The sequence below is a fragment of the Colius striatus genome, chromosome Z, assembly GCF_028858725.1.
Source record: "Colius striatus isolate bColStr4 chromosome Z, bColStr4.1.hap1, whole genome shotgun sequence".
In the NCBI taxonomy this organism is placed as follows: Eukaryota; Metazoa; Chordata; class Aves; order Coliiformes; family Coliidae; genus Colius; species Colius striatus.
Genome location: NC_084790.1, coordinates 88800410 through 88827175, shown reverse-complemented (window position 1 = coordinate 88827175; position 26766 = coordinate 88800410). Strand labels below are relative to the sequence as shown.

Here is a 26766-nt window from a genome sequence, read left to right as displayed (position 1 = left end):
ATCCCGGGGCCGATCCCGAGCTGGCGGCGCCGCCCCGCCCCGGCCTTCGCCCGGCCCCCGCGCTCGGCCAATCGCGCGGCGCCCTGTTGGCTGTGCCGGGCATCCCGCAGCACGGGCCAAGATGGCGGCGCGCGAGCAGCGGGGCGGCCTGGCGGCGGCCCTTGTCGCCGCTGCGCTGCTCGCCCTCGGCCGGCTGCCGCTCGCCCTCGGGGACGCGGCGGAGGCGGGCGCGGGGGCGGCTCCGCCGCACCGCCGCTTCGAGTACAAGTACAGCTTCAAGGGACCGCACCTGGTGCAGGCGGATGGGACGGTGCCGTTCTGGGCGCACACGGGCAGTAAGTGCTGTGCGGGGGGCGAGCGGGGCCTGCGGCTCCCTCGCCGGAGGGGGCGGTGCGGGCCGCAGCCGGCACAGGCCGTGGCCGGGGCGCAGCGGCGAAGATGGCCGGGGCCGGCGGGACAGGCCAGGCTCGGCGGGGTTCCAGGGGCCGCTGGACCGGCGTGTGGGAGCGGCGGGGCCCTCGTGGCCCGGGGGGACAGGTCGGCCGCGATCCCCGCGTCCTTCCCCCGCGTCTGTCTCTGTCGGCCGGACCTGCCGCGGGGCCGTCACCCACCGCCGTCCCGCGCGCCCTCCGGGCCCCGTCCCGCAGGTGTCCCTTAGGGACAGAGGAGATGTGACGGCGGTGAAACGTCAGCCCGGCCGACCCCGGTGTCGCTGAGGGGCCGTCGCAAGGCTCCCGGGGCCATTGGGCGCTGCGAGCTGAGGCTCCCAAATGGCAGTGATGATGTGTCACTGCCGGGCAGAGCGGCCGCGGGGCTGTGCCGCTGCACGGCCCGTTACACGAACTGAGCAGAGACCTTGAGGTGAAAATTGTGCCGTGGCTAGTACGGCTTTGTCGAGTGTGGTTTATGTGTCCTCTGTAGCAAGGGTTAAGGGATTGATCGTACTCGCAAAGGCACCTCTTGTTCTGTACGTCCCCCTGCCACGTACAGTGCATTGCTGTGCATGAGGTTCTGCCTCCGTGTCCTTGCTCTGCAGTAACTTCTGCTATGTTTCCATTTTTTGGACAGACTTTAACTTAGTTTCTATTAGTTGATTCGTGAATGTTAATTTTGTGGCTCTTTGATATCATGCTACAAGTGACACCAAGGAAACTGCCTACAGATGAGCTTTTCTCCTGCTTCTTTAAGGAAAATAAATGTTAACACAAGCAAATGCATTTTTCTAAATATATGCCTATTGTTCTTTTAAACACGTTAGAACATGTGTTTTTAAAGGGCAGAATGGAAATCTGTGGTTTGTGAGAAGTCACCTGGGATACAGCAGAGAGCTAAACCTGATTTGTGTTTTCCAAACTTTAATGAATTTAATACACAACTTGACAGCAAGGCCAGTGTTCTATTTAGGTTGTAATTTGTGGTCCCAAATAGAAAGTGATTAAATGTTCTGTAAATCAGTAGTAACCAAGCTGTGGAAAGTAAAGGTGTAGGGAGTTGAGGGTTTCCCCCCCCCTGCTCCCAAGTAGTTGAGTACACCACTAACAAGTTACTTTGAAAACTGCTGTCTGATAGAGGACACTAGAAAATTTTGTAAGTTTAGATGATTTGTTCATTGTCTACTTTAAGCACTTGCAATACTTTCATAGAATCATAGAATGGTGGGAATTGGAAGGGACCATTAGAGAACATCCAGTCCAACCCCCTGCAGAAGCAGCTCCCACCTAGATCAGGTCACACAGGAACGTGTCCAGGTGGGTTTGGAAACCTCCTGAGAAGGAGCCTCCACACCCTCCCTGGGCAGCCTGGGCCAGGGCTCCCTCACTCAAACACTGACACAGTTTGTCCTGATGTTTCAATGGAACTGTTTGTGTTCCGGCTTCATCCCATCACCCCTTGTCCTGTCACTGGATACAACAGAAAAAAAGTGCTGCCCCAACCTCCTGACACCCACCAGGGAGATATTTGTCAATATTAATGAGCTCCCCCCTCAGTCTCCTCCAGACTAAACAGCCCCAGGTCCCGCAGCCTTTCCTCACAAGGAAGATGCTCCAGTGCCCTGAGCATCTTGCTGGCCCTGCACTGGCCTCTCTGCAGCAGTTCCCTGTCCCTCTGCAGCTGGGGAGCCCACAACTGGACACAGGACTCCAGATGAGGCCTCAGCAGATGTGGCAGAGCAGAGGGGGAGCAGAACCTCCCTGGCCCTGCTGCCCACACTCTGCTGGATGCCCCCAGGCTGCCATTGGCTTCTTGCCCACGAGGGCACGTTGCTGCTCAGGTCTGTCAGCACTGCCAGGTCTGTCTCTGCAGAGCTGCTTTCCAGCAGGTCACCCCCAGCCTGTCCTGGTGCAGGGGATTGTTCCCCAGGTGCAGAGCTCTGCACTTGTCCTTGTTGAACCCTTCCCTTTCATATATTTGGGTTGGTTTCTTTCCTTTCTAGATGCCATACCAAGCGCAGATCAGATTCGTATAACAACATCTTTGAAGAGCCAAAGAGGGTCAGTGTGGACGAAAAACAAGTCAGTGTTTGAATTTTGGGAAGTCGAAGTGACCTTTCGGGTTACAGGAAGAGGCCGCATCGGAGCTGATGGATTGGTATGCATTGAGGGGTTTGATCTGTCTGAAAGAAAACAAGGTGTGCTTTAAAAAGTGAGTGTTGACTGGCCACTCCTTCTTGCGTTCTGTTCTAGGCAATCTGGTTCACAGAAGAGCAAGGCTTGGAAGGTCCTGTGTTTGGGGCAGCTGACAAATGGAATGGTGTTGGGATCTTCTTTGATTCCTTTGACAACGATGGAAAGGTTAGTCAGAAGCAAACTTCTAGCAAACGTTGTAAGTTAATTTACTGCCTTTCCTTTCTATAACTTTATGGGGGAGAAAGAAAAGGGATGTTATTTTCCTACTCTTTCCCCCTTCACTTCAAAGGGATAAATTGAAATAATAAAGTTTTACTTTTAGGACTTTTACAAGACTCTTTCACACTTTGTGGTTGGTTTTTTTTAAAGCTTGAAAGGTGAAGCATAACATGTAATGAATTGCCACTGAAGGCTGGTGTGGAAGGAAGGTGCCTTGTACGTATGTACAACCCGAAACTTGGAGTGTCTGTGCACAATTTGAAATGCTGCTATATTTGAAGACGTGTGATTTAGAAGAGGCATATTCTGCTAAAAAATGACTCTGTGGAAACAAAAGTTTCTGTGTCTGTCTTCAGAGATGCTCTTCTTTCTTGGAAGAAACCTGCCCTGTTTATTTCAGCAGCAAGAATTCCGTAGCAGATGGGGTTGCAGTTGTTGGTTTGATTTACAAGGTTTCCAGTCTGGAATGGTCCTGGAGAACTTTTAACAATACATAGTAGATCTGCTTTGCTTTTGTTTTCCTTTTCCTGCCCCAATTTGGCTTGCTTTTAGGTAGGTTTTTGTAGATACACCAGCTTTTCTCCTACAGATGGCTTTTGGTGTACTGCAGACTTGATCATGTATAGAAGTTAAAAGGCCAAAGGTGGTGTTTAAGTTTCTGGTCTTCAAACACAGTACATAGAGAGTATTGTTCAGCTTACTAAGAACTGTTGAATCTGATTTTGTCTTTTTGTTCTGAATCTGGCATGAATATGGATAGTGGTGTAATTGAGCCGGGTGAATGTGCCATCTACCAAAGAATTGCACCTGAACAGCACTGTTTCTCAGAACTTTGATAGCACTGCTACTTGGCTTATGCCACGTTTAGTCAGTGTGGTTAGAAACCCTTTTTTTAGAAAGTGATGATGTGTCACTTCTAGTCGAAACAAAAGTTTTAGTCGTGTCTGTAGCCATGTCTCCAGTACTGGAGTTTGTAAGACTTTATTTGGTGTTGACCAGAAAGTAGCAGATGTTCAACTACCTTCTAGAGTCCCAGTATGGAGAAATTCTTCTTGATATTTCAGTGTGTTCACTGGAAGATGTTTGGTGCTGTAACTAGTCCTCAAGCCAATATACTTGAATCCATAAGTAGACTTGATATAGTAGTGCCAACTCAAAGCACCCTACTTATGATGCTGCCTTAAACACTGCAAAGCGTTTTTTCTCTTCCTTTTAAGACTGTAGGTTGTACTAGAGTTGAATTTTTACTTCTCTGTAGAAGTAGTGACAAGAGCTTTTTAAAAAGAGAAGTATAATTTCATAGCTCTGAACACCTGAAATGGTAAGAACCATGCTAAGCATCACAAGAGTTTACAGCACATCTTTCCTGTGACCTTTGAAAGCAAAAAAATTGACAAGTTATTCCTCACTTTAGATTCTCTAGTACATTTTTGTATGTACTTGCGTCCAGAGATGATCCCCAGCAGATATTGGACTGCCTATCAATCATTGCCATTGGATCCTTTTGTTAGTAGCTATCTGCTGTGCTCTAAGGTAGATTAGACTTGGATTTAGCTTGTGAATGCTTTGAAGTGGAGCTGTTTGTTCATTTTATGTGCAGAACACATGTAGGTTCTCTCTGAACTAACTCAGTGTTACTGTTGTTAAGCAGAAATAGTAAGTAAGAAGATGTCATTAAAGTGTTCCAGTAGTACTGAGCCAGTAGTACTGATGTTGAAGCAGTTAAGCTAACCAAACTGCATTGCTGAGAGGTGGAAATGCTGGTGTATTTTTATTACCAGTATACTGTCATGTTGTTATTACAGTCTATGTGATGAAGGAAAAGAAACACAGAGTTTGGTTGTGGTGGTGTTTTTTGACAACAAAGTGCCACCCTCCCCTGTCACTGCAAACTGACAACGAAGTTATTTCTTGAATTCTTGAAGCACAAGTCATGTTTTCGTAAGAGCTGATCGTCTGCCTAGTGGGGTAGTATACTCCTTTATGTTGTGGCTTAACACTGGTAGGCAGACAAACACCACTCCTCCTCATGGGATGGGGGAGAAAATTGGAAGAGTGAAAACAGGAAAACTCGTGGTTTGAGATAAGCACCGTTTAGTGGGTAAAGCAAAAGCTGCACGCTGAAGTCAAGCAAAACAAGGAACTGGTTCCCTGCTTCCTGTTGTCAAGCAGATGATCATCCATCCCCAGGACTCTGTTGTGCATAACAATGACTTGGGAAGACAAATGCCATACCTGAGTGTCCCCACCTTCTTCCTCCTCCACTTGGCTTTTATTGCTGAGCATGATGCCAAATGATCTGGGATATTGCTTGGTCAATTGGGGTCAGCTGTCCCAGGGACTCGCCTCACAGCTTGTGCACCCCTAGGCTGCTTGCTGCTGAGGGACTGTATGATGCAGAACAGATGTTGAGGCAGTGTAAGCAATATCTGAAACATTGCTGTATTAACAACACCATTTTCGTCATAGATCCAAACCATAGCCCCATACAATCTACAATGAAGAAATTTAACTCCATCCCAGCAAAATCCAGTACACTTTAGGAGATGGTGAATCAAAACGTTGAAGGGGGAAGCGATATTAAATCTGGAGTCCTGTGTTCTTGTGAAAACTGGAGTTCACTTTGCAAACTCTTGGAAGCAACTGTGATTGCACTGCAGATCAGTTGCACCATTGTCATTTTAGCTTGTTCTCATCCTCTAGCAATTTAAGTAACTGGAGATGTGTTCAACAGACTTTGTTTAGTCTCTGATAGATAGGTGCTGATGTTTTTCTAGTGACTGGCAAGGTCAGTAGGATGACAACATAGTGTTTGTTTGGATGTTTTTTTCCCAGTGTTACCCAGCAAAAGTTGCATGTATTAACTCATGATATAAACCAATGACAGTCTTCTATTAGTTTCAAGGTCTGTATCTTCACTGCATATGAATTTATTCTATCTGTGGCTTCTATATTTTTGTGTTTGTCAAATTGATAGTACATTCAAGAACTTAATTTGTGTAGATTTTTTTCACCCTTAACTATGCAACAAATGTAGCAGCCTCTTGCAAAGCTTGCAGCGTGATACAGTGCTGCTCAGTCATTTTGCTTAAGTAATCCTGAAGTACGGAAAGAATGAAAACGTCTGAAGTGTATCTGTAGTGTAACGACTTCAGGTGCTTTATTGCAGAAAGGCTGTCAGTATTGTTACTTATACTTCACTTTGAATTAAACTATTCCATTTGTTCAATGTTTCCTTTTCTAGAAAAACAATCCTGGAGTCATTGTTGTAGGCAACAATGGACAACTTCTGTATGACCATCAGAAGTAAGTTTATTTTTAGTGTTAATGCTGAATGTGTGGTTTTGAACAATGAAAAGTTGCATGAGACTCTTTGAGAAACATTATAAATGTTTCTTTCATGTGAAATTTCATTCTTTTCTTTGCAGTTGAGTTTTTCTGTTTCTTAAAACACTGTTTTGTCAGTAACAGCACAGAAATTGGCAGCTGATGGATATTTAAATGACATATGTCCTTTGGGATGGGTGAACTCAGAGGTACAGACTTTTTACCTCTTCGTTGCTTATGCATATCTTCCACACACAGCTAATAACTGACAAAAGTGACTAACAGAAAGCTACTTGCCTATTGCTAAAATTAATTAATTGAATTTGGATTCCTGACTGTTTATTGTCAGCGGCACAATTGACATATTTTTGGATTCTCTGAGAGAAGTGTCTAGCATAGTTGGTGCAGTTCAGACTATAGTTCATTTCCATCTCTGCTCGCAGATGGAGGAAGATATCTTAGAAGCAAACAGATGTCTGCACTGCTGCCTTCTCTCAGTGTTGTCTAAAGCATGTTGTACTGTTGATCCCAGGCATCAGAAAAGCTCAGTGCAGTTGTGGGACAACTTTTGGAGAAACTTGCGTATTCAAAACCTCTCATGATGTTGCTTTGTGATACATTGCTGCTTTTTTGTCTTACCTGATCAGTGATCAGATACAGTTTCATGTAAGTTGTCTTATTGCATAGTGATGGTTCCACGCAAGCATTGGCATCCTGTCAGAGAGACTTCCGCAACAAACCCTATCCCATTCGAGTAAAGATAACTTACTACCAAAAGACACTGACTGTAAGTACTCTGAAAGAACATGTTACTCAGGTTTCTCAGGTTTTTAAGTATGAGAGTGTTGCAGCTCTTTGAAAACCCTCAGACCCCGTGTGTTAGTTCTAATACTGAAAACGTTGAACTCAGCAGCAGAGTTTGGAAGGAGGTGCATGCTAGGCAAGTGCCTTTAGCTACCTTAGTGCATCTGTGGTTTCCTGAGCTGACTCGGGAGATATTGTTGGTTTTCCTGTTGTTACCTGGGAGTCAGTTGTGCTAATGTACTCATATATGCTCAGACATTTCTGTTGCTGTTGACTTACCTATAGAGATGTCCCAAAGCCAGCATCCATTCCTCAACTTCAAGTGGCTGAGCAGCTCCTTAACTTGAATGGTATTTCTCAAGCTGATCTGAGAGCAGCAGAGGGTTTTGTAGCTGATTCTAAGAAGTTCCTGATGTGTGTCTGAAAGAAGTAAAGCTCACTTTTTGACATTAGACTTAAATTTGTTATTTGAGGCTTCCCACTCCCAAGAAACAGCAGGGCTTTGAAGGTTACAGAGGATACTAAAACACTGGTATAAGGGAGTCTTCAGAAGTTCTTAAACACTATTCAGATAATTGTGATTTCCTTGTAGATAAGGGGAGAAAAAATACTAATGTGGTGCTTAAGTTGGCTTCCAATTTCTTCTGAAAAGATGCTGTTCATAGGTGTTTGCCAAAAAAACTGCAACTGTCGTTTTGTAGTAAAAGTTTCTCTAAGAGTAAATACGAGTGCACCTAAGAGAGGATGGACCTTGCACTGTGTTGTAATGTTAAAAGCTATCTGTTACTCTTGAATGAGAATTAAATGTCAGACTCCCAGGCTGCCCTCTTTTTCTATGTGCCTGGTTCCTGATGCCTTAGCTAGGAAATCCGCTGGCCCAAATGCTGCTGACCTTACCAGTTTTGCAAATACATCCATGGAGGAAGAAGGAATCTCTCAACTTAGAATCAACCTAGGAACAGTAAGAGGTGACTCTTCTAGATCAGACAAAATGTTTTTGTTGCCCAGAATCTTACTGGGATGGATACTTTTAACAGACTGGCCTTTAATGACGCAGGAGTCAGGAATTTCTTCAACCAGAGCTGATATTGTTACACCGTGATCAGTTTTAGAATAGACTAGAATAAGAAGCCAACATTTGTTCTTGTTACATTCCGTGCCGTTGATGATTGCCCAATGCTCCAGTTTGTCCAGATCCCACTGTGGGGCCTCATGTCCCTTGAGTCAACAGCACCTCCCAGTTCAGCATCATCAGTAAACTTACCAAGGGTGCATTCAAATCCTGCATCCAGATCAGTGGTAGAAGTGTTGAGCAGCACTGGCCCTGGGATTGAGCCCTGAGGAATGCTGCTGGTGACCTGTCTCCAGACAGGTGTAGCCCCATTCACTGGCAGCCCTTTGAGCTCTGCTGTTCAGCCAGTTCTTCACCTAGTGCACCATGAACCTGTTCATCTTACAGCTGGACATCTTGTCCTGAAGATCCTATCAGGGACAGTATCCAAAGCCCTGCTGAAATCCATAACTACATTCAGCACCTTCCCTTCGTTCCCAAGGTGGGTGACCTTATCACAGGAACCCATGCTGACTATGCCTGATGATTGCATTATTCCTGGTGCCTTTCGGAAGCACTCTGTATGATCTTCTCCATAGTTTTTCCAGGCACTGAGGTTAAACTAACAGGCCTACAGTTTTCTGAGTCTTCCCTCATGCCCTTCTTGTAAACTGGAATAACACTGGCCAGCTTCTAGTCAGTGAGAACCTCTCCAGCCTCCGAAGACTTTTTGGTAGATAATTTAGAAGGGGTCCTTTTGTAACATCTGCAAGCTCTTTCAGTAGGCTGGGTTGAATCTCATTTGTCCCCTTGGACTTAGAAACATTCAGCTGGTCCCTTGCCATTTAATTGTCGACAAGGCTCAGAGGGCCAGGCAGCCCAAGGTCTGTTGGTGTTTGTACAGACTGATGCAAAAAAGCATTGAATGCCTGTTTTTTCTTCATCTCTGTTTGTCAGGAGACCATCTTCAACAGGTGTTAATCCATTGTTTTTCTTGCACCTCCCCTTGCTATTAACATTCTTAAAAAAGCCTTTCTTGTTGCCTGACACAACAATGGCTGGTTTCAAACCTCGTTGAGTCTTCTCCCTGAATGTGCCAACAGCTCTGAAATCTTCCTGCCAAGCCTGGCCTGGCTTCCAGGGATTGCATAGATTTCTTTTTTCCTCATGAGTTCCAAGAAGATTCCTTGTTCAGCCAAGCAGGTTGACTGCCCCACTTGCCTGACTTTTGACACAGATGGGATTGTCTCTCCTGGGCAAGGTTCTTAAAAAAAAAAAACAAACACAAAAACCAAAAAGAACCAAAAAAACTCCAACCCAAGCAAACAGAATGAAAAAAACCCAAAGTATTTCTTAAAACCTCACTCATGTGAGTTAGGTGAGTGACCAGCACTCATGGACCCCTAGGCCCTCAAAAGCAATTGAGCAGAGGACACTGCCAAATAATAGCTCCTTGGGTAGCTTACAGTTGAAATCCAGGGTAGCAACTCTGCTGACCTTTTTTCTTGTTTCACCAAAAATGTTAAAAGCTACGTGTGGCCAAGACAGCCACCTAACATTGCACCTCCCACAAGTCCTCCTGTAGTCACAAACAGTTCTAGGAGGGCAAGTTGGGTCGCCAAGTATTTGTGATGATAAATTCATCTTTCGGAATCTCCTAGGCTTGCTTGTCAGAGCAGTATGGTATTCACAGCTGACATCTGAGAAGTTGAAGTCTTACTGACTGCTGAACCAGAGATTTCATAGAATCATAGAACAGTAGGGGTTGGAAGGGACCTTTAGAGATCATCCAGTCCAACCCCCCTGCAGAAGCAGGTTCACCTAGATCAGGTCACACAGGAACATGTCCAGGCGGGTCTTGAAGACCTCCAAGGAAGGAGCCTCCACACCCTCCCTGGGCAGCCTGGGCCAGGGCTTCCTCACCTCACAGTGAAATAGTTTTTTCTTATGTTTAAGTAGAACTTTTTGTGTTCCAGCTTCATCCCATCACCCCTTGTCCTGTTGCTTGCTACTATAGAAAAAAGGGCTGTCCCAACCTCCTGACACCCACCCTTTAGATATTTATAAATGTTAATAAAATCTCCCCTCAGTCTCCTCTTCTCCAGACTAAACAGCCCCAGTTCCCACAGCCTTTCCTTGTATGAAAGATGTTCCAACCCCCTGATCATCTTGGTGGCCCTGCACTGGCCTCTCTCCAGCAGTTCCCTGTCCCTCCTGAGCTGAGGAGCCCAGAACTGGACACAGGACTCCAGATGAGGCCTCCCCAGGGCAGAGTAGAGAGGGAGAAGAACCTCCCTTGACCTGTTGGCCACGCTCTTCTTGATGCATCCCAGGATGCCATTGGCCTTCTTGCCCACGAGGGCACGTTGCTGGCTCATGTTTAGCTTATTATCAATCAGCACTCCCACGTCTCTCTCTGCAGAGCTGCTCTCCAGCAGGTCACTCCCAGCCTGGCCTGGGGCAGGGTGTTGTTCCTCCCCAGCTGCAGGACTCTGCACTTGTCCTTGTTGAACCTCAGGAGGTTCCTCTGTGCCCAACTCTCAGGCTGCCCAGCTCTCACTGAATGGCAGCACAGCCTCTGGTGCATCAGCCAGTGCTCCCAGTTTGGTGCCAGCAGGGAACTTGCTGAGGGTATGAGGGTACACTCTGTCCCCTCATCCAGGTGGTTGATGAAGATGTTGAACCAGACTGGCCCCAGAACCCATCCCTGTGGAACTCCACTGGCCACAGGGCTCCAACTCCATTCTGTGCCACTGATCCCCACCCTCTGGGCTCTGTCATTCAGCAGCTCTCCATCCACCTCACCTCCGCTCATCCCAGCCACACTGCCTGAGCTTTCTGATGAGGATGTTGTGGGAGACAGTGTCCAAAGCCTTGCTGAAGTCAAGGTAGATGACATCTGCTGCTCTCCCCTCATCTAGCCAGCTGGTTGTGCTCTCATAGAAGGATATCAGGTTGGTCAAACAGGATTTCCCCTTGGTGAATCCATGTTGACTCCCCCTGATAACCATCTTATTGTTCACATGTCCAGTGATAACATTTAGGATGAGTTGTTCTATCACTTTTCCAGTGATGGAGGTGAGGCTGACCGGCCTGGAGTTTCCTGGGTCATTCTTCCTGCCCTTTTGGAAGACTGGAGTGACATTGGCCTTTCTCCGGTCCTCAGGCACTTTGCCTGTCCTCCATGATTGGTCAAAAATGATGGAGAGAGCCTTAGCAATCACATCAGCAGCTCTCTCAGCACTCTAGGATGCATCCCATCAGGACCCATTGACTTATGAGCCTTAAGCTTGGCCAACAAATCTTTAACCTCCTCCTCTTCCACCCAGGACAAGTCCTCTGCTGCCCTGGCCATCCTATTATCCTTGCTGGACTGGGCTTCCCGAGGGTCAGCCTTGGCTGTAAAGACTGAAGCAAAGAAGACATTCAGTACTTCAGCCTTCTCTGCATCCTCAGACACCAGGGCACCCTCAGCATTTAGCAGCGGGCCCACATTCCCCCTCACCATCCTTCTGCTGCTGATGTACTTGAAAAATGCCTCATTACTGTCCTTAACATCCCTGGCTACATTTATTTCTAGGTCTCTAGCCTTCCTAGTTGCAGCCCTGCATGTCCTGGCAGTGTTCCTGTTACTCTTCCCAAGAAGCCAGCCCCTGTTTCCACCTCTCATAGATGGCTGCTTTCTGCCTGAGTTGTCCCAACAGATCCTTGCTAATCTTGGAGGCCTCCTATCTCCTTTTCCTCCTTTCTTGCACGTTGGGACACACTGATCCTAGGTTTGGAAGAAGTGCTGCTTGAAGATTGACCAGCTCTCATTGGCACTTCTGTCTTCTAGAATCATATCCCATGAGTTCCATCCAAGTAGATCTTTGAAGAGGCCAAAGTCGGCTGGCCTGAAATCCAGGGTCACAGTCCTGCTTTGTGTTCTGCCCCTTCCACACAGGACCTTGAACCCTGCCATCTCATGGTCACTGCAGCTGAGGTTACCTGCAACCTTCACATCCCAACCAGGCCCTCTCTATTTGTCAGTACCAGGTCCAGCAGCACATCCCTCCTTGTTGGTTCCTCAATCATCTGCAACAGGAAGCTGTCGTCAGCAATCTGCAGCAACCTCCTGGACTGCGTGTGCTTGGCTGTGTGGCTCTCCCAGCAAATATCAGGGTGGTTGGAGTCCCCCATGAGGACCAGGGACTGTGATCGTGAGGCAGCTCTCAGCTGTTTGTAGAAGGCCTCATCCACATCCTCCTCCTGATGAGGTGGTCTGTAGTGGACTCTTACAACAATATCACCTGCCTTGCTCTGGCTATTAATTTTTACCCACAAGCATTCTACTCTCTCCTCATCCACACCCAGGCACAGTTCAGTACACATTAATTGCTCCCTCACATAGAGCAACTCCACCTCCACGCCTTGTCAGTCTGTCCTTCCTGAACAATACATAACCCTCCATGGCTGTGCTCCAGTCATGGCAGCTGTCCCACCATGTCTCTGTGACCACAATGAGTTTGTAGCCCTGCATCCACACCCACATCTCCAGTTCCTCCTGCTTATTCCCCAGGCTGCTGCATTGGTGTAGAGGCGGGTGCAGGAGGTTCCTCCCCGGTTTGGCTCTTTCTCAGGGTGGTCAGCCTTCCATATCTCAGCCCAGTGTGCAGATGAAGGGCACTTATCCTTGCATTCCCTGTCCTGCCGTGTTTCCCAGCTAGAGGGGACAGCTTGTTCTGTTTTACTTCTCCCCCCACTCCCCAAGTCCCTTAGTTTAAAGACCTCTTTATTAAATTTGCTAGTCTACTCCCAAATAATCCAGTGCCTTTATGGGAGAGATGAATCCCATCCCGTCCTATGAAGCTGTAGTCCCCAAGGAAGGATCCATTGTCAAAGTACCCAAAGCCTTCACGCCGGCATCAGCCTCTCAGCCAGGAGTTCACTTGGCTGATTTTTCCATTGCAAACTCCTCCTTTATCTGTACTGAACAGGACAGGAGAAAATAACCTGAGCCCCTCTACCTTTTACCTGCTCCCCCAAGGATTTAAAATCCATCTGGATCCTGGAGATTTCATGCCTCATTACATCATTCATACCTACATGGAACACAAGTAGGGGGTAGTAGCCTGCATCCCTGATGAGCCATGGCACTCTCTCAGCTAGATCCCTGATCTTGGCCCCAGGCAGGCAGCACACCTCTTTTGACTCCCTACCTGCTCCACAGATGGGTCTCTCAGTGCCCCTTAGCAGCGAGTCACCCACAACAAGCACCCTTCGCCTCTTCCTGCGATGTCCATTACGTGCTGCAGATGGAGCAGCTGATGGATTGTTTAATGGGTTTTCCCCAATTTCTCCTAATTGTCTGTGGAATTACCCATGAGTGCTATCATCCTGGCTGAGTGATCAACAGTGGATGCCCACGATGACCTCTGCTTTGTTTTCCGTCCCCTTAGTCCTTACCCAAAGGCTCTCAGCCACATCACCTCGAACTATAAGGGCTGTACAGTCAAACTTCTCCAATTATATACTGTGTGACACCACTTGTGCTGTGTATGTTGGTGTACAGGTATTCCAGATATGCTCCTAAACACTCAGTGCTCCCTTCAACAGCGTAAGTGCTCTACTTGGCATGCTCAGGCAGTGCCATGCTATCCATTGACCTCTCTGTGTGTTCCTTTTCACTCACAGTTTTGTCTTGCTGCTTCTTATAACTGAAATGTGTTCACTTTATATGTGTCTGAGTTATATGCAGTATGTCCTCTTAGCTGATGAGTAGAAAATGTTGACTTTTGTTCATGCTGACCTTGAGTCAGACTTTCTTTTGCTTTTAAACTACAAAGCTTAGGACTTTTCATGGTAAAAAGAGTCAGAAAAGAAACAGTTTTTTGTTGCTAGTACTTCTGATGCTACTACTGAATTACCAATAAGTTGTATGTGTGACTGTTACTGAAAACTGACAAAGCAATCAACATAAATAGATTTGTGTGGCATTTACCTCCTTGTAGGTGTTAATCAACAATGGCTTTACTCCAGACAAAGAAGACTATGAATTTTGTGCAAAAGTGGAAGAAATGGTGCTGCCACCACAGGGGTATTTTGGAATATCTGCAGCAACAGGGGGACTTGCAGGTAACAAATACTTACAATTGTGACAAGAAGCACAGGGACTTGCAGAGCTTGCAGTAGGGTTTTTTATTGCTGGTGATCGATTATACCAATTTTTGACCACTGTAATATAATCTTCTCCCCTTCCCAAATTCCTGATACAGGAACGACTTCCAGTTTCACCTGACAATGACATTCTGCAGTCTCATTCCCCACTGTATAAACTTTTGGGAGAACTTTGAGAGGATGCTGTTGCCTGAAAATCCTTTGCCATGTGCAAGGTTGATTTGAGAAGTGCCAGTAATATGTAGCAGCAGCAATTAACAGTGGATCTTTTGTTTTGTTTATTGAATGCAGATGATCATGATGTCCTGTCTTTCCTGACCTTTCAGTTGACTGAACCTGGGAAGGAAGTAGTAAGTATCTTTATGCATAATTAGTGTAAAATATATTATTGTGTATGTTTTATATGTAGCACCTGATTATGACATTTTCTCTGAAGTTATGCTTGGCATCCCTGTTTCAGGATTATTGCATGTAGCTATGCAGTTATCGTTAGAAAAATGAGAGTAATGCTGTAATGTTTTGGTTATATTTTAATTCAAGAATTCTGGAAGCAAGACTGAGTCAACAGAAGTTCTGATGTTAAATCAAACCTGAAGAGAAAAAACCTAACAAGTATACTTTTCTTGGAAAGTAGACAAATAATCTGTCTTTCAACTTCCTGTGCTTCTAGAGCAGTTCTGTCCTGTTAAACAGCAACTGTCCTTGTAAAACCTGGTTTCTTTTCCAATCACAAAAAGCACATGTGTATCAGAAGTCCATCACTAGGAGAGACTGGGGATTGACCTGCTGGAGAGCAGTTCCAGGAGAGGGAACTGGGAGTCCTGGGTGATAATGAACTGAACGTGAGCCAGCAACGTGCCCTCGTGGGCAAGAAGCCAATGGCAACCTGGGATGCATCAAGAGGAGTGTGGGCAGCAGAGCCGGGGAGGTTCTGCTCCCCCTCTGCTCTGCCACATCTGCTGAGGCCTCATCTGGAGTCGTGTGTCCAGCTGTGGGCTCCCCAGCTGCAGAGGGACAGGGAACTGCTGCAGAGAGGCCAGTGCAGGGCCAGCAAGATGCTCAGGGCACTGGAGCATCTTCCTTGTGAGGAAAGGCTGCGGGACCTGAGGCTGTTTAGTTTGGAGGAGACTGAGGAGGAATCTCATTAATGTTTGCAAGTATTTAAAAGTTGTTTGTCAAGTGGATGGGGCAGCACTTTTTTCTGTCGTGTCCAGTGACAGGACAAGGGAGTTCCACTGGAACATAGAGGGAAAAATTATTTGATGTTGAGGTGAGGGAGCCCTGGCCAAGGCTGTCTAGGGAGGGTGTGGAGGCTTCTTCTCAGAAGGTCTTCAAGTCCCGCCTGGACACGTTCCTGTGTGACCTGATCTAGGTGGGACCTGCTCTGGCAAGGCGTTGGACTGGATGATCTCTAAAGGTCCCTTCCAACCCCCACCATTCTATGATTCTGTGGTTCTCATTTCCACAATATATTGACGTGCTCTACTAGTTATGCTATGTCTTCAGATCTGAAATTTGAACAGCCTTGCTGGAAAATAAGTTCTATAGGAGTTTTGGAGAACATGAAATATTAAATCTCTCTCCATCATCTCTCTTTGATAATGTTTTAAAGCCATTACCAGGTGCAGAAATTCCTCAAAAAGATAAAGAGAAGTATCAAGAAGAGTTTGAACACTTTCAACAAGAATTGGATAAAAAGAAAGAAGAATTTCAGAAGGAACATCCTGATGTGCAGGGACAGCCAGGCAAGTTTTGTGAGCAGTCTTTTTTCAATTGTCATTTGCTTTCCAGAACTAGGGCCTGATACTCTGACTGCTTTTACTAAGCTTCTGCTGCTGTTATTTCCTTTATTTAAGAATCTTTAGTCTCCTGTTTGTAAAGTGTTTTCTGAAATAAGAAGTCCCTGTTGTCATGCCTGAATTCAGAACAAAGAGACACATGATGGGAACAATGAGAATCCTTGTGAAGCAGCAGAAGGGAGAGAAGGCTGTGTGTCCCTCCCTGCAGTGATGATTAAGCAAGCATGCCCTGTTTGTTTAGTTGAAAATGTATTTTAGATGTCATCTTCTTGGTCTGTTTCTGCACATTCATAACAAACAGGAAGGTTTGTTTGCATCTTGTTTTAGGGATAGTTATTAAAGGTATGCCAGTGGATATGCTTGCATGAAAAAGCTTTTTAATGCTTGCCTGCTGCTGGATACATATTGAATGCTGTTAATTTCAGCACTACAGCCGTAGCTGGCATTCACGTTGGTGTTCTGGTTGGCCTGATGTTCTTAAGAACTATGGCCTTTATTTTTACATTTTAAGTCATTGATAACAAAGTGCCCTTTCTACTGTTGATACCAAACACCTGCAGCTCCCAGCAAGTGTTGGCTTAAAGATATTTCAGTCTCAACAGTGTTTTTCCACTGGTTTAAAATCATATTTGGTTTAGGGAAGTGATACTAGTGGCTGTTGCCCACTTTTTTGAGTGTTCAGGCAAAGCGCTTTGATTGTTCTGCTGTAGAACGTGGTGGGGGTTTTGTTTGTTTGCCTAGGTTGGATTTTTGAGATATGAGCAATACAGAATCTGCTTATTTGAAAATGTGATGGAAGCCAGTCTGTTTCTTACTTCAGTGGGCTGAATTAGGTGGTTTTGAATGACCATGTTTCAGGAAGGTACTTTAGGTACTGCAGCACCAAGGCCTGGAATTTCAGGATGTCACTGTGGAAAAAAGCTAAGCTGTGACCCAAAGGCCGCGTGCCATTTGATCTTCATATGTGTTTTTCAATATAGTCTGGCCTTCCATTTATGAGACACAATATTTTTGCTACAGAGTCTTTGGAGCTTCCTTCTATTTCTGTTTTATGGTGTGCTTTAGCCATATATTGAAAGAGAAGCTCTAAGATTCTAATCTGGGTTTTCTGTTCAGTTGTTCTGATCCCATTTGGGATCATGCCCTTTGCTGTGACAATGGTGATAAATAAACACCAAGTACATCAAATTATGGGGAAAAAAGTATATTATTGTGGAAGCTTCAAGGGTGCAAGCAGAATGATACAGTGCAACTTATGAGGAACACACATTTTAAGAACTACTTGTGCTTTTGTTTTCCTTAGCGGATGATCTCTTTGAAACTGTAAATGATCGTGAACTGAGGCAAATCTTTGAGGGGCAGAATCGAATTCATCTCGAAATCAAACAGCTTAATAGGCAGCTGGACATGATTCTGGACGAGCAGAGGAGATACGTCTCTGCTGTCACAGACGAGATTGCTAAAAAGGGAGCTGGTTTTCCAGATAAACAAGGACAGGTAAATTAAAAGATATGCTGTGATTGATATTTCAGCAGGTCCCTCCCAACCCCCACCATTCTGTGATTCTTTGATGACTGATTTGCTTCTGCCAGGATATGTTGACTTTTTTCTCCCCCTTCCCCCTGCCAGGTTTTCCAGCAAGAGATTGAGACAGTTGTGAAAACTCAAGAAGTGATTGTTAGACAAATAAATGAAATAAGGTAAATACTTTCTAAATATTAAGGCTCTGTTCTGAATGTTATATTGTTTTTCACCTTTTAAATCCTGATTATTTTTCAGTAGGAGAATAATGACAAACTTGAGGTTTTCCTTTGTCAGTTCCTTAGTGATGCCTCTTTGCATAGCTTTAATTTCCATAAGAAAGTCATTTCAGTCCCTGGGGTGGCAGAGCCCTCTAGTTTCCCTCTCTTTTTTGATCATGAGATTCCATTTCACCAAGGGAGTCAGTCCCTTGAAAAACAAGGTGGTAGCCTGCTACCTCATGGAAATTCAATGCTCTGAGTTTGGGGTATTGAGCAGAAATGCCTCCATTTTCAACAGGGCAAATGCAGAGTCCTGCACCTGGGGAGGAACTAGCCTGGGGAAGAAAGGTGTCCTGGAGTGCCTTGTCTATATGCTCAGTCTGTTACTGTTATGATGATTATATGAGTCCATTATTATATAATGTTAGGAATAAAGGCTGTAATACTCTCTTTAGATAACATTGTATGAGACACAGCGGAGGTTTTGTTCAGTGTAAGCAATCTGTAAAGGCATGTAAGTAATTCTCAGAAGTTCTGTACAAATTTCTCTGCATGTAAGAGTTGTTTTTATTGCTTATTCTTCTAATTCTTAATTTTGGCTTTCTTAAAGTAGGTCACTCCTTTCTTCAATACAGATACATTTCTTTTGTCCCTGGTGTTTGGGTTTTTCCCCTGATCTTGCCATGGCTGCCTGAAGCTCATGTCTTCATTATTGCTCTGTAGTGGTCTGTTGGGTTTACTGACCTTTAAAAAAAAAAAAAGGAGAAAAACAATTCCTACAGTTGTGGGGCTTTTCCTGTATTAGTTCAAGGGCAGCTCGTGTGGTTTATCTAAGTAGGTCAGTTTTTTGTAGAAGGAAGATTAAGAGTGCATCCATTTTGCTCTTGTTCTTCCACGAAAGCTTTCATGTTAATATTCTTGACAAATCTTTATACCTTGCAGGCAAATTAGATTTTCTTGTTAGCATTGGCAGTCTGCCTTTTCAGTGACTACTTATTAGGTAGGGGTTTGCGTAACATCATCTTAATATTCTCCTTAGATTAAAGAAGTGCTTTATTTATAGATAGAAATGGAACAGCCCGCTGTTGCCTCGCTGGTCATCCCAGAGGAAAAGGACTTACTGTCTTAAGTAATTTTCTTGTCAAGATTTGCGGATTTCTTAATCATCTGATTACAGAAGAATCTTGCATGTTCATACAATAGAAACTATCAGCATGGTATTGTCCACGCAAAAGTAAATGGAAATTAAATTTGATACAGACCATGTCTATTTAGGGAAGTTGTTTTGCTGTAACAAACAGCCTGTCAGTCTGCAGGAACGTGGGTGTACAGCTTTCTCTTGCTGGTTTTAGGAGGCAGAGGAAATAGTGGGGCAGGATAACCTGGATGTGGACAGTGACTGTCAGCATTGGTTAGGCACTGGTTTTGGTGGAGTTGCATGGGTTAGTGAAAATGCTCCCATGAAAAGCTTCTAGAACAGGTTGATGTAACACCAATTTGAGGTACAGGTGAATGTTAATCAACTAACTTTAAACAGACAATACAAAAATACAAAGTAATTTCAGGGTAATGTAAATGTTAAGTTGGGGCAGGTGAGGGTTTTTTTGTGTTTACTTTGTGTGTGTAAGTTCTGAGCCAGAAATGTAGGCTGAGAGCTGCTTTGATTAGTTTTGTTTGCAGTGGCTTGCAGAAGCAAACAGCTGGGTTTTGGTACCTGCTTTTGATAACTTTGCAATATTAAAACCAGACTTGTTGAGGTCAAATGTTGAAGGTTTTGCAGAAATCCATGACTAACTCTGCTTGGCCTAGAGTGCAGTACATTACCCAGGGTAACTGGAAACGTAACTCTGGAGAGCAATTGGTTTTCCAGCACGTGCTGGAAGTGGGATTAAGCTTTTATAGGAAAGGGGGGATTCTGGGATCTTTTTGTTACTGAAAGAGAAAATATTTTGTGTGTTAACTCAGGAAGTACACAGAACACGGGTAGCCAGTGAGTGATTTGTGTGTTAAAGTGATGGGTTTTTTTCTTCTCTTCCGTGGTCCTTGAAGTCCAATAGCCTGAAGAGCAACTGATGCAGGACTAAAAGATGGACAATGTCTTCATGAAGATATTTTTTGTAAACTTTTAAGTTTCTGTGCTAACTTGCAGTTTCACAAGGAGTACGAGCCATTTAAAAATCAGTAGTACACCTTTGTGTAAGAACTTCTGTGATTATGCGCTGTTTGTGCTATGAATAGTATTGCAGACAACTGTGGCTTTGTTTTAAGTTAAAATTGAAAGCGTTCAGGGCCAGGTTGGTTGGGGCTTTGGGCAATCTGGTTGAGTGGAAAGTGTCCCTGGTCATGGCAGGGGCGTGCTGGGCCAGACAACAGTCAAAGGTTCCTTCCAACCCAAAGCATTCTGTGGTACTGTGGTGTGTTGCTGACCACTGAGAAAAGAGATAGGAATGCACCTTGAAGGCATCGAAGTAGGCTCTCATCTGAGAAAAATGCAAAGTTTTAAGTAAATTAAAAAGAAATCCAAAGACATAGATTTTGATTGTTTATTTTGTTAATAGTGAAGAGATTACCATTCACATGATAAACATTTTAGCTGTAGATTAATCCTCTTTTGCAACTGAAAAGAGACATCATAGTAGAGGAAAATTATATAAACATATTGACTAGAGATTTAAGTATTTGTCTCTCATTGACTAGTTTACCTCAAATAAAATTAGTTATGGAACCTCAACTTTTCGTGGATTTAATTTGATTTGTTGTAGAAGCAAAATGAATTGACATGAAGACAATATTAAGTATTATGACAACGCATGTGGGAAATGAATTTCTCGTATAAATGATAATCATGAAACAAGGATATATCTAAATCTTTGCTTATCCCTAAAGCCTCTTCTTTATTTCTATTTCTTACATGTCTGCTTTTGTTTGTTTATTTTTCAAACAGCTTTTGGGTTTCTTCAAAGATTGCTTTAAACTCTGCTTATCCTAAAGCCTTGGCAAGAGCCTCAGATAGAACACTTGTTTTAGACTTCATCAGTCAAGCGAGGCAGATGTCTGGCAGTAGAATATTTGCCAGATCTTGTTCTCAGCATGACTTTGGGAGATGGTGCACTGTGCAACTGGAAACTGCCTGCAGAGTTAAATACCTGAGAGGAAGATTGCAGTTTGATTAAGAAATTACCTCCTGATATTTCTTGGAAGCTGAAAAAACTGTTTTCTGCATTTTGGGGCATCTGTGTATTTACTGTTAATGGGCTAGGCATCTGCAATAGCTGCCATTTGCAGAAAAGCTGTTCAGGGCTGAAAGGTGTTTTGCTGTTTGTCTTGTTTCAGAAATTCCATGGCTGATACTGTGAGGTTGATCAGTGGAGCTCAACATCCTGGCTCTGCTGCAGGAGCCTATGAGACAACTCAGCACTTCAATGACATCAAAGAACACCTTCATGTAGTAAAGAGAGACATCGAGCATTTAGTACAACGAAATATGGTAATTTATGTGCTGGTAGTGTAAAGCACGGCTGTAATACTTCTTTATTTGGCTGTTAGTGAAAAGCTAGGATGAGCCAGCATGCAATTTACGGAGCAATTAATCCTTCATTAAGCTGCTTCGCTAAAACTGCACTGCCTTGACCCAGCTGCATGATCTGTGTCTTGATGAGAAGTTCTGCACAAAGAGCATGATTTTTAGTCTAATTTCCTGTGGAAATAAGGTCAAGCAATTAGGTTTTCTGGGTGCTTGTTTTTGTGTTTGTCCCCCTACTTAACAGCTCCACACAGAGGAGATTCTCTTGCTTCTGCACAGAAGGGAGAGCTTTAATTAGGGGAAACTTGGGCAGGCTCTACTTAAGGTCTGTAAGTGTGAAAGATGACTGTGTTCACATTTAGAAGCACCTTAGTCTAGGTGACAGTTAAGCTGGATTAGCTTATGATCCCATGGAAGGTTCTCGATATCTGAGTCAATTTATCAGAGATTTATGCTTTCCCCTGTATCTCTCAAACTAATGTCAGTCAGGGTGAAAGAGGAAAGTCAGATGGGGAGTGAGCAAGGTAATGATTTTGCAGAGTATCGTAGAATGTGAGGGGTTGGAAGGGACCTTTAGAGATCATACAGTCCAACTCTCTGCCAAAGCTGGTTCCACTTAGGTCAGGAACGTGTCCAGGTGGGTTTGCAAACCTCCTGAGAAGGAGCCTCCTCACCCTCCCTGGGACAGGGCTCCCTCAGTGAAACACAAACAGTTTGTCTTTATGTTTAAATGGAGGAGTCATGAAATTGACGTCTGTCTTCTGCTGTGCACTTTCAGTCATATTTCAAAGACCTTGTTTTGTTTCTTGCATGGAACAGCCCTTTGGTGACTATCTTGTTTACTCTTTTCTCAAATACTGCCTCTCTTGGGTTTTAGCCATCTAGTGAGAAGTCGAAGTGTCCAGACGTGCCACCGTTCCCGTCGTGCTTATCTACTGTACACTTCTTCGTCTTTGCAGCAGTGCAAACAGTGTTACTCATTGGTTATATCATGTATAGGTGAGTATGTTTTTGTTTAAAGACAACAGGGCAAATGGTTTTAGAACATCTGACTGGAAATGCAATAGCAATGGTATGATTGTGTCAATCTTCTTTAACACAAGCAATCATTCAGACTGGAGGAGACCCTGGGACGTCTGCAGTCCAGCCCTCTTCTCAGAGCAGGCTCAACGCTGTGTTCAGACCAGGTTGATTAGTTTCCAGACTGGTCAGGTCTCAAAAACCTGCAAGGAGGGAAAATTTACTCCTTGTTCTGAACTCACCTAGGATAAGGAAGCCCATTTCCCTCCCTCTCTTCTTTTGAGGCGTGTGCTTCAGCCGCTATCCTTGGTGGTTTTTTGATGGACTTACTGGAGTTTGTGAATCTTCACAGAATCTGATGGGATTTTTTGTAATTTGTTTCTGCTGTCTGTACCTGTAAGCCACTGCCCCCATCTTAGAGATTCTTCAGGGTTCCATGTTAAATATCCCTTTGTTCTTCTCCTGCATATGACCTTGATTGTGGATGGACTTCTTTTCTGGCTTGTTTTTGTTGGGTTTTTTTTCCCCTCTAATCTAATTTGGATGTTTTCTCTGCTCTCTCCCTCCTCCTTGTAATGTCATAATGTTTAAATGAAATTTGCATTGATGGAAAGGAAAACCCATTGACAGTAAGGACTTTCCTGCTTAGTGCTCTTCCCTTCTGCCTCTCACACCTACTAATCAGGATAAGGAGTATAAGTATGCTGGATAAGGAGACCAGAATAGCTGCATTGCCCTTCAAAGACAAAATTCTGTTTGTCACCTCCATATAAGAGTAACTAGTGTTAACATAAGGCCAGTGCTGCCGGTAGCAGTAACTTTTGTTGTGTGTCTGCTGCTCTGCAAAGTGGACAGAGTGCATTTCCTACTTATGCCATGGAAGCCATCTCTTGAGTTGAATGGACACATGCAGAGCTGGTCCCCTCCAGCTCGTTTTTTGAGCATCTCTGTGTGATTGATCCACAATATCTGTATCCAGTAAGAAAATGAATGTATTCTGTACCAGAGGGAAAAGGAAGTCCTGTTTCAAGTGAAGTCTTTCACTCCTTAGCTGCATGTATTTCCTTTTCTGTGATCGTCTTTAGGCCAATCAGATACTGAGAAGCTTTAGAAAATTTTAGCTGACGTATTCCATTTATAAATCAGTTCATCTGTTCTTTCACAGTTTCTGGCTTCTGTCTAGAACTTTTTCCTTCTGTGTCTGATGTGAAACTGGAACCAGTTAGCTAGTTTTATACTCCAAGTACTTGATGAATTCTCGTCTGCTTTTTCTTTCAGGAGTCAACAAGAAGCAGCAGCCAAAAAGTTCTTTTGATGACCTGTCCCTTTTGTGTGTACATAACAGCAGTATGTATGCACAGAAAATTATACAGTTCTGTAAATGAGGGGAATTTTAGTGTGTGTTACACTTCAATGTTGTAAATTATTGAATCTTGCTAAACAAATTATCATTTAAACTGTTAATGATGAAAACAGACTGGGGAAGAGTGAAGCAAATGCGAGATAGGAGGAGACTGCAGACCCTGTCCAGGTCTGTGCTTTCAGCCAATTTTCTCACAAATACTAGAAGACAAATGCCATGTTCCTCTTCTGGTTTATTAAGATGCGAGAGGAGGGAATTGAGACACACAGGTCTGGTGGTTGTTCATAACGAAAACTGGAGATGGGTGATTTGTGCAGAAAGCTTGCCACCAAGTGTCCTGGCGTATCAATTTAAGAAAACAAAAGCAAACAACAACAACAAAACCCTCCAAAAAACCACAGCCCCAGACAGTGTTATCCTCTGTTTCTGGAGGGGTGCAAAAATTTGTAACCAACATTTCATTTCTTTACCATTTGGATTTAATGGTTTAAGAATTATTTAGTTAATTCTAATCCTTCCTGAAATACCAACACTTGTAAATACGTGATCACAAACACAGGAGTTCTTAAGAGTCTGACTCTTAAAACCTGATCTAGAAAACAACTACACAGAGGTGCAGATAAAGGCTTATTGCCTTGTTTTGGGCTGTGATGTTAGACAGTGAGAGAAAACATGATCAGGTGGTTTCTTCAAGTATATTGTGGGACCGATTGGTATTTTTTCCTCTTTCAAGCCAGTCTGTAATTTTGTTTGGGGATCTGTGGCACTTTCTCAGCAAAGATGTCATTGGTTTTATTAAGAATATGTTTAGTGTATGAATAGGTCTTTACCTTTATAATGCTGTCTTGTGTCTTTCATGAATCAAGTTACAGATGCCTTGATTTAAGTCTTTGAGTGGCAAGTATTCTAAACTGCAGGTGTTGAGTGTTAACCCATTTCTTCACCAACTATTACTTCAGACTTGATTGTTAATCCAAGCAGCTATTGTAGAACCAATGTTTTGTGTCAATTCCTGCTTTCATATCACAAGCATAAGACTGAACATGTGTTTTTGATACTGCTTACCAGGTGAACATTTGCTTTGGGAAAGAAGCAAAGAAGGTAGTCCAAATTAGGAATGTGAAAGGAACTAATTCTGCCTCGTTTATGTGTCTGTGGTACCTTTGTCCTTGAGTTGTTTGTGTGTAGAGTTAGAATAGGGGGATTTGGTTTATAAAAATACAAAACATACACAGCATATTTCACCTTTAATTATCAGTGTGTTTGTCTGAATCAGCAAAAATTTCCTGGGATCTAGCATTCTACTACTGCATCCCTACAGTCTGCTCCCTGGGAGTGTGACATGCTGCCAAACTCGCTGTGAAGAAGAACACTTCAGTACTGTGCCTGTCAGTTTGGAGAAATCACAAATCTATGCAATTTGCTTTGTTCCTTCAAATACATTGTCCAAAAGGAAGGGGTGTGTGCTATTCCAGTGAATGGTGCTTCCTACGCACCTATTTCAGCAGCTGCAGTGGGTGGTGTACTGGGAGTGGTGCAGCTTTATGGATTCGCTTCTAAATGTCAGAAGATTTTGCTGTACTAATTGGAGAAACTACTGCCTCAAACTAACCATGCTGATAAATATGGTAAATCAATGAAAAAAACCTTTTCAGATAAGCTAGAATAGCACATAGAGGTTTATCCATTCAGTTCTTTCAACACCAGCAAATACTTACAGGTGCCTTGAGTCTAAGCTGTTACAACCCTGACTCCTCCAGCTAAATGTCAAATAGCTTCTTAGGTGGTTCTGGAAATGTACAGTCTTGTTCCTCCCGGTTGTGAGCCTTTTGCATCCTTGCATCACCTGGACAGAACTCCCTCTCACAGGAGGCTTTGCAAGACCCTTCACACAGGCAGGCTGCCAGTGGCACTTTGATAAGCAGGCGAATATACCAGTGTAATGAGGAAGACCTCTGTGTCCATTGGGCAAAGCCTGTACCTTCTGGTACTGTGAATGCATCCAGCTGTAACTTTGTTTTAAAGCTGGAGCAGCCCATGCTTTTATTCTTCCATTAGACAGAACAGAAGGCTGGGCATGGTGTCTAGGGGAAAACTGGAACCTACAGTTACATCTGCAGTGTGAGGCTCAGCTCGTGTGTTCGTATTGCCCGTAGATCTGACACATCGCCCATGTGCAACTAGGAAAGTGTTGTAATGGGGAGCAGAAGGTCTAAAGCATAACATCCAAAGACTGATAACTTTGCTTCGTGCTTCATTTCAGTCATCTCTCCTTGGAACTTCCACTGCTGCCTCCTCAACTCGCTGGATCAAAGGAAAGCTCCTGACTGCCCAGCTCAAGTGTCATCTCTGTTCTTGAAGTGACTGCAACAAATTTGGACTCAAATGCTTGTCAGTCAGTGCAGCCTCCTGTTACGCTGGCTGCTACAAGCCTCTTTCAACAAGGATAGCATGTTTGGTTCTTAAAAAGTAAGAGAAGACGCCTTGGGATGAAGTTTCACAGTATGGGGGAGAACAAGTCTAATAATTGTGTTTGAATTGTGGGTGATAAGTAGCAAATATTTAGCAGTGACAAGAGAATCTTGTTGTACTGATCAGGGCGTATGAAGTACATGGTCACAACTGAGTGTTCAAAAGTAGAATTCACAATATGGTTTGTAAGTTACCTGGCTTCCTGCTTGAAGAGAATCTGAGGCTTATCGATGCACCAGTTGTGTAACACTGAAGACTGTTCACTGTTCTGGGGATCTTAAAATTCAAACAGCTGACATTTTCATATGTTGTTTCTGACTAATGTAAATTGACACTTCAGAGTTCAGAGATAACCTTGTTTGAATAAAGATGCATATTTTAGTAAGCTCTTCTCTTTTAGTTTGGGTACCTGTCCATGCAAGTGTATTTGAAGCATTCCTCACCCTCTGTTGCTCACAGAGCTTGAATGCTTTGACTTCTGGGCTCAGTCCTGCCTGGTGCTGGGAAGGTGCTGGCGTTTGGAGGCAGAGGCTTGGCCTGTGCTAAAGGGAGAGATGAGCATCTGTGCTCAGTCCCCTCCTCTCACTCTGTACAAAGAGGTTGAATCCTCTCTGTTGCAGTCTAATGCAAGAATGAGTCTAACCTAAGCTCAAAGACTTATAT

At 44.1% G+C, this 26766-nt stretch overlaps 1 protein-coding gene across 3 annotated transcripts; it reads left to right on the top strand.

Annotated features, from left to right (window-relative positions):
• Nucleotides 1-121: 121 nt before the first annotated feature.
• LMAN1 (lectin, mannose binding 1) lies at nt 122-26488 on the top strand. Of its 3 annotated transcripts, none has more exons than XR_009820907.1 (14): nt 122-335; nt 2435-2589; nt 2685-2792; nt 6091-6152; nt 6861-6960; nt 14019-14142; nt 14476-14534; nt 15797-15929; nt 17287-17480; nt 17613-17683; nt 21059-21212; nt 22126-22247; nt 23547-25259; nt 25895-26488. XR_009820907.1 is itself a non-coding variant. In XM_062019003.1 (14 exons), exons 1-13 carry the CDS (start codon nt 122-124, stop codon nt 23581-23583), a joined length of 1533 nt encoding a protein of 510 aa, XP_061874987.1. In that variant the 3' UTR covers nt 23584-23615; nt 25895-26488. The 3 variants fall into 3 exon arrangements, 2 of the variants coding, with proteins under 2 accessions (XP_061874987.1, XP_061874986.1); XM_062019003.1 differs by having other exon boundaries at nt 23547-23615; XM_062019002.1 differs by having other exon boundaries at nt 23547-26488.
• The last annotated feature ends 278 nt before the right edge of the window (nt 26489-26766 follow it).

Coding starts and splice junctions, on each gene's coding strand:
- LMAN1 (XM_062019003.1), top strand. CDS start 122: ATGGCGGCGCGCGAGCAGCGGGGCGGCCTGGCGGCGGCCCTTGTCGCC. Junction 2,793..6,090: donor CCTTTGACAACGATGGAAAG/GTTAGTCAGAAG, acceptor TTCCTTTTCTAG/AAAAACAATCCTGGAGTCAT. Junction 17,684..21,058: donor AGACAAATAAATGAAATAAG/GTAAATACTTTC, acceptor GTCTTGTTTCAG/AAATTCCATGGCTGATACTG.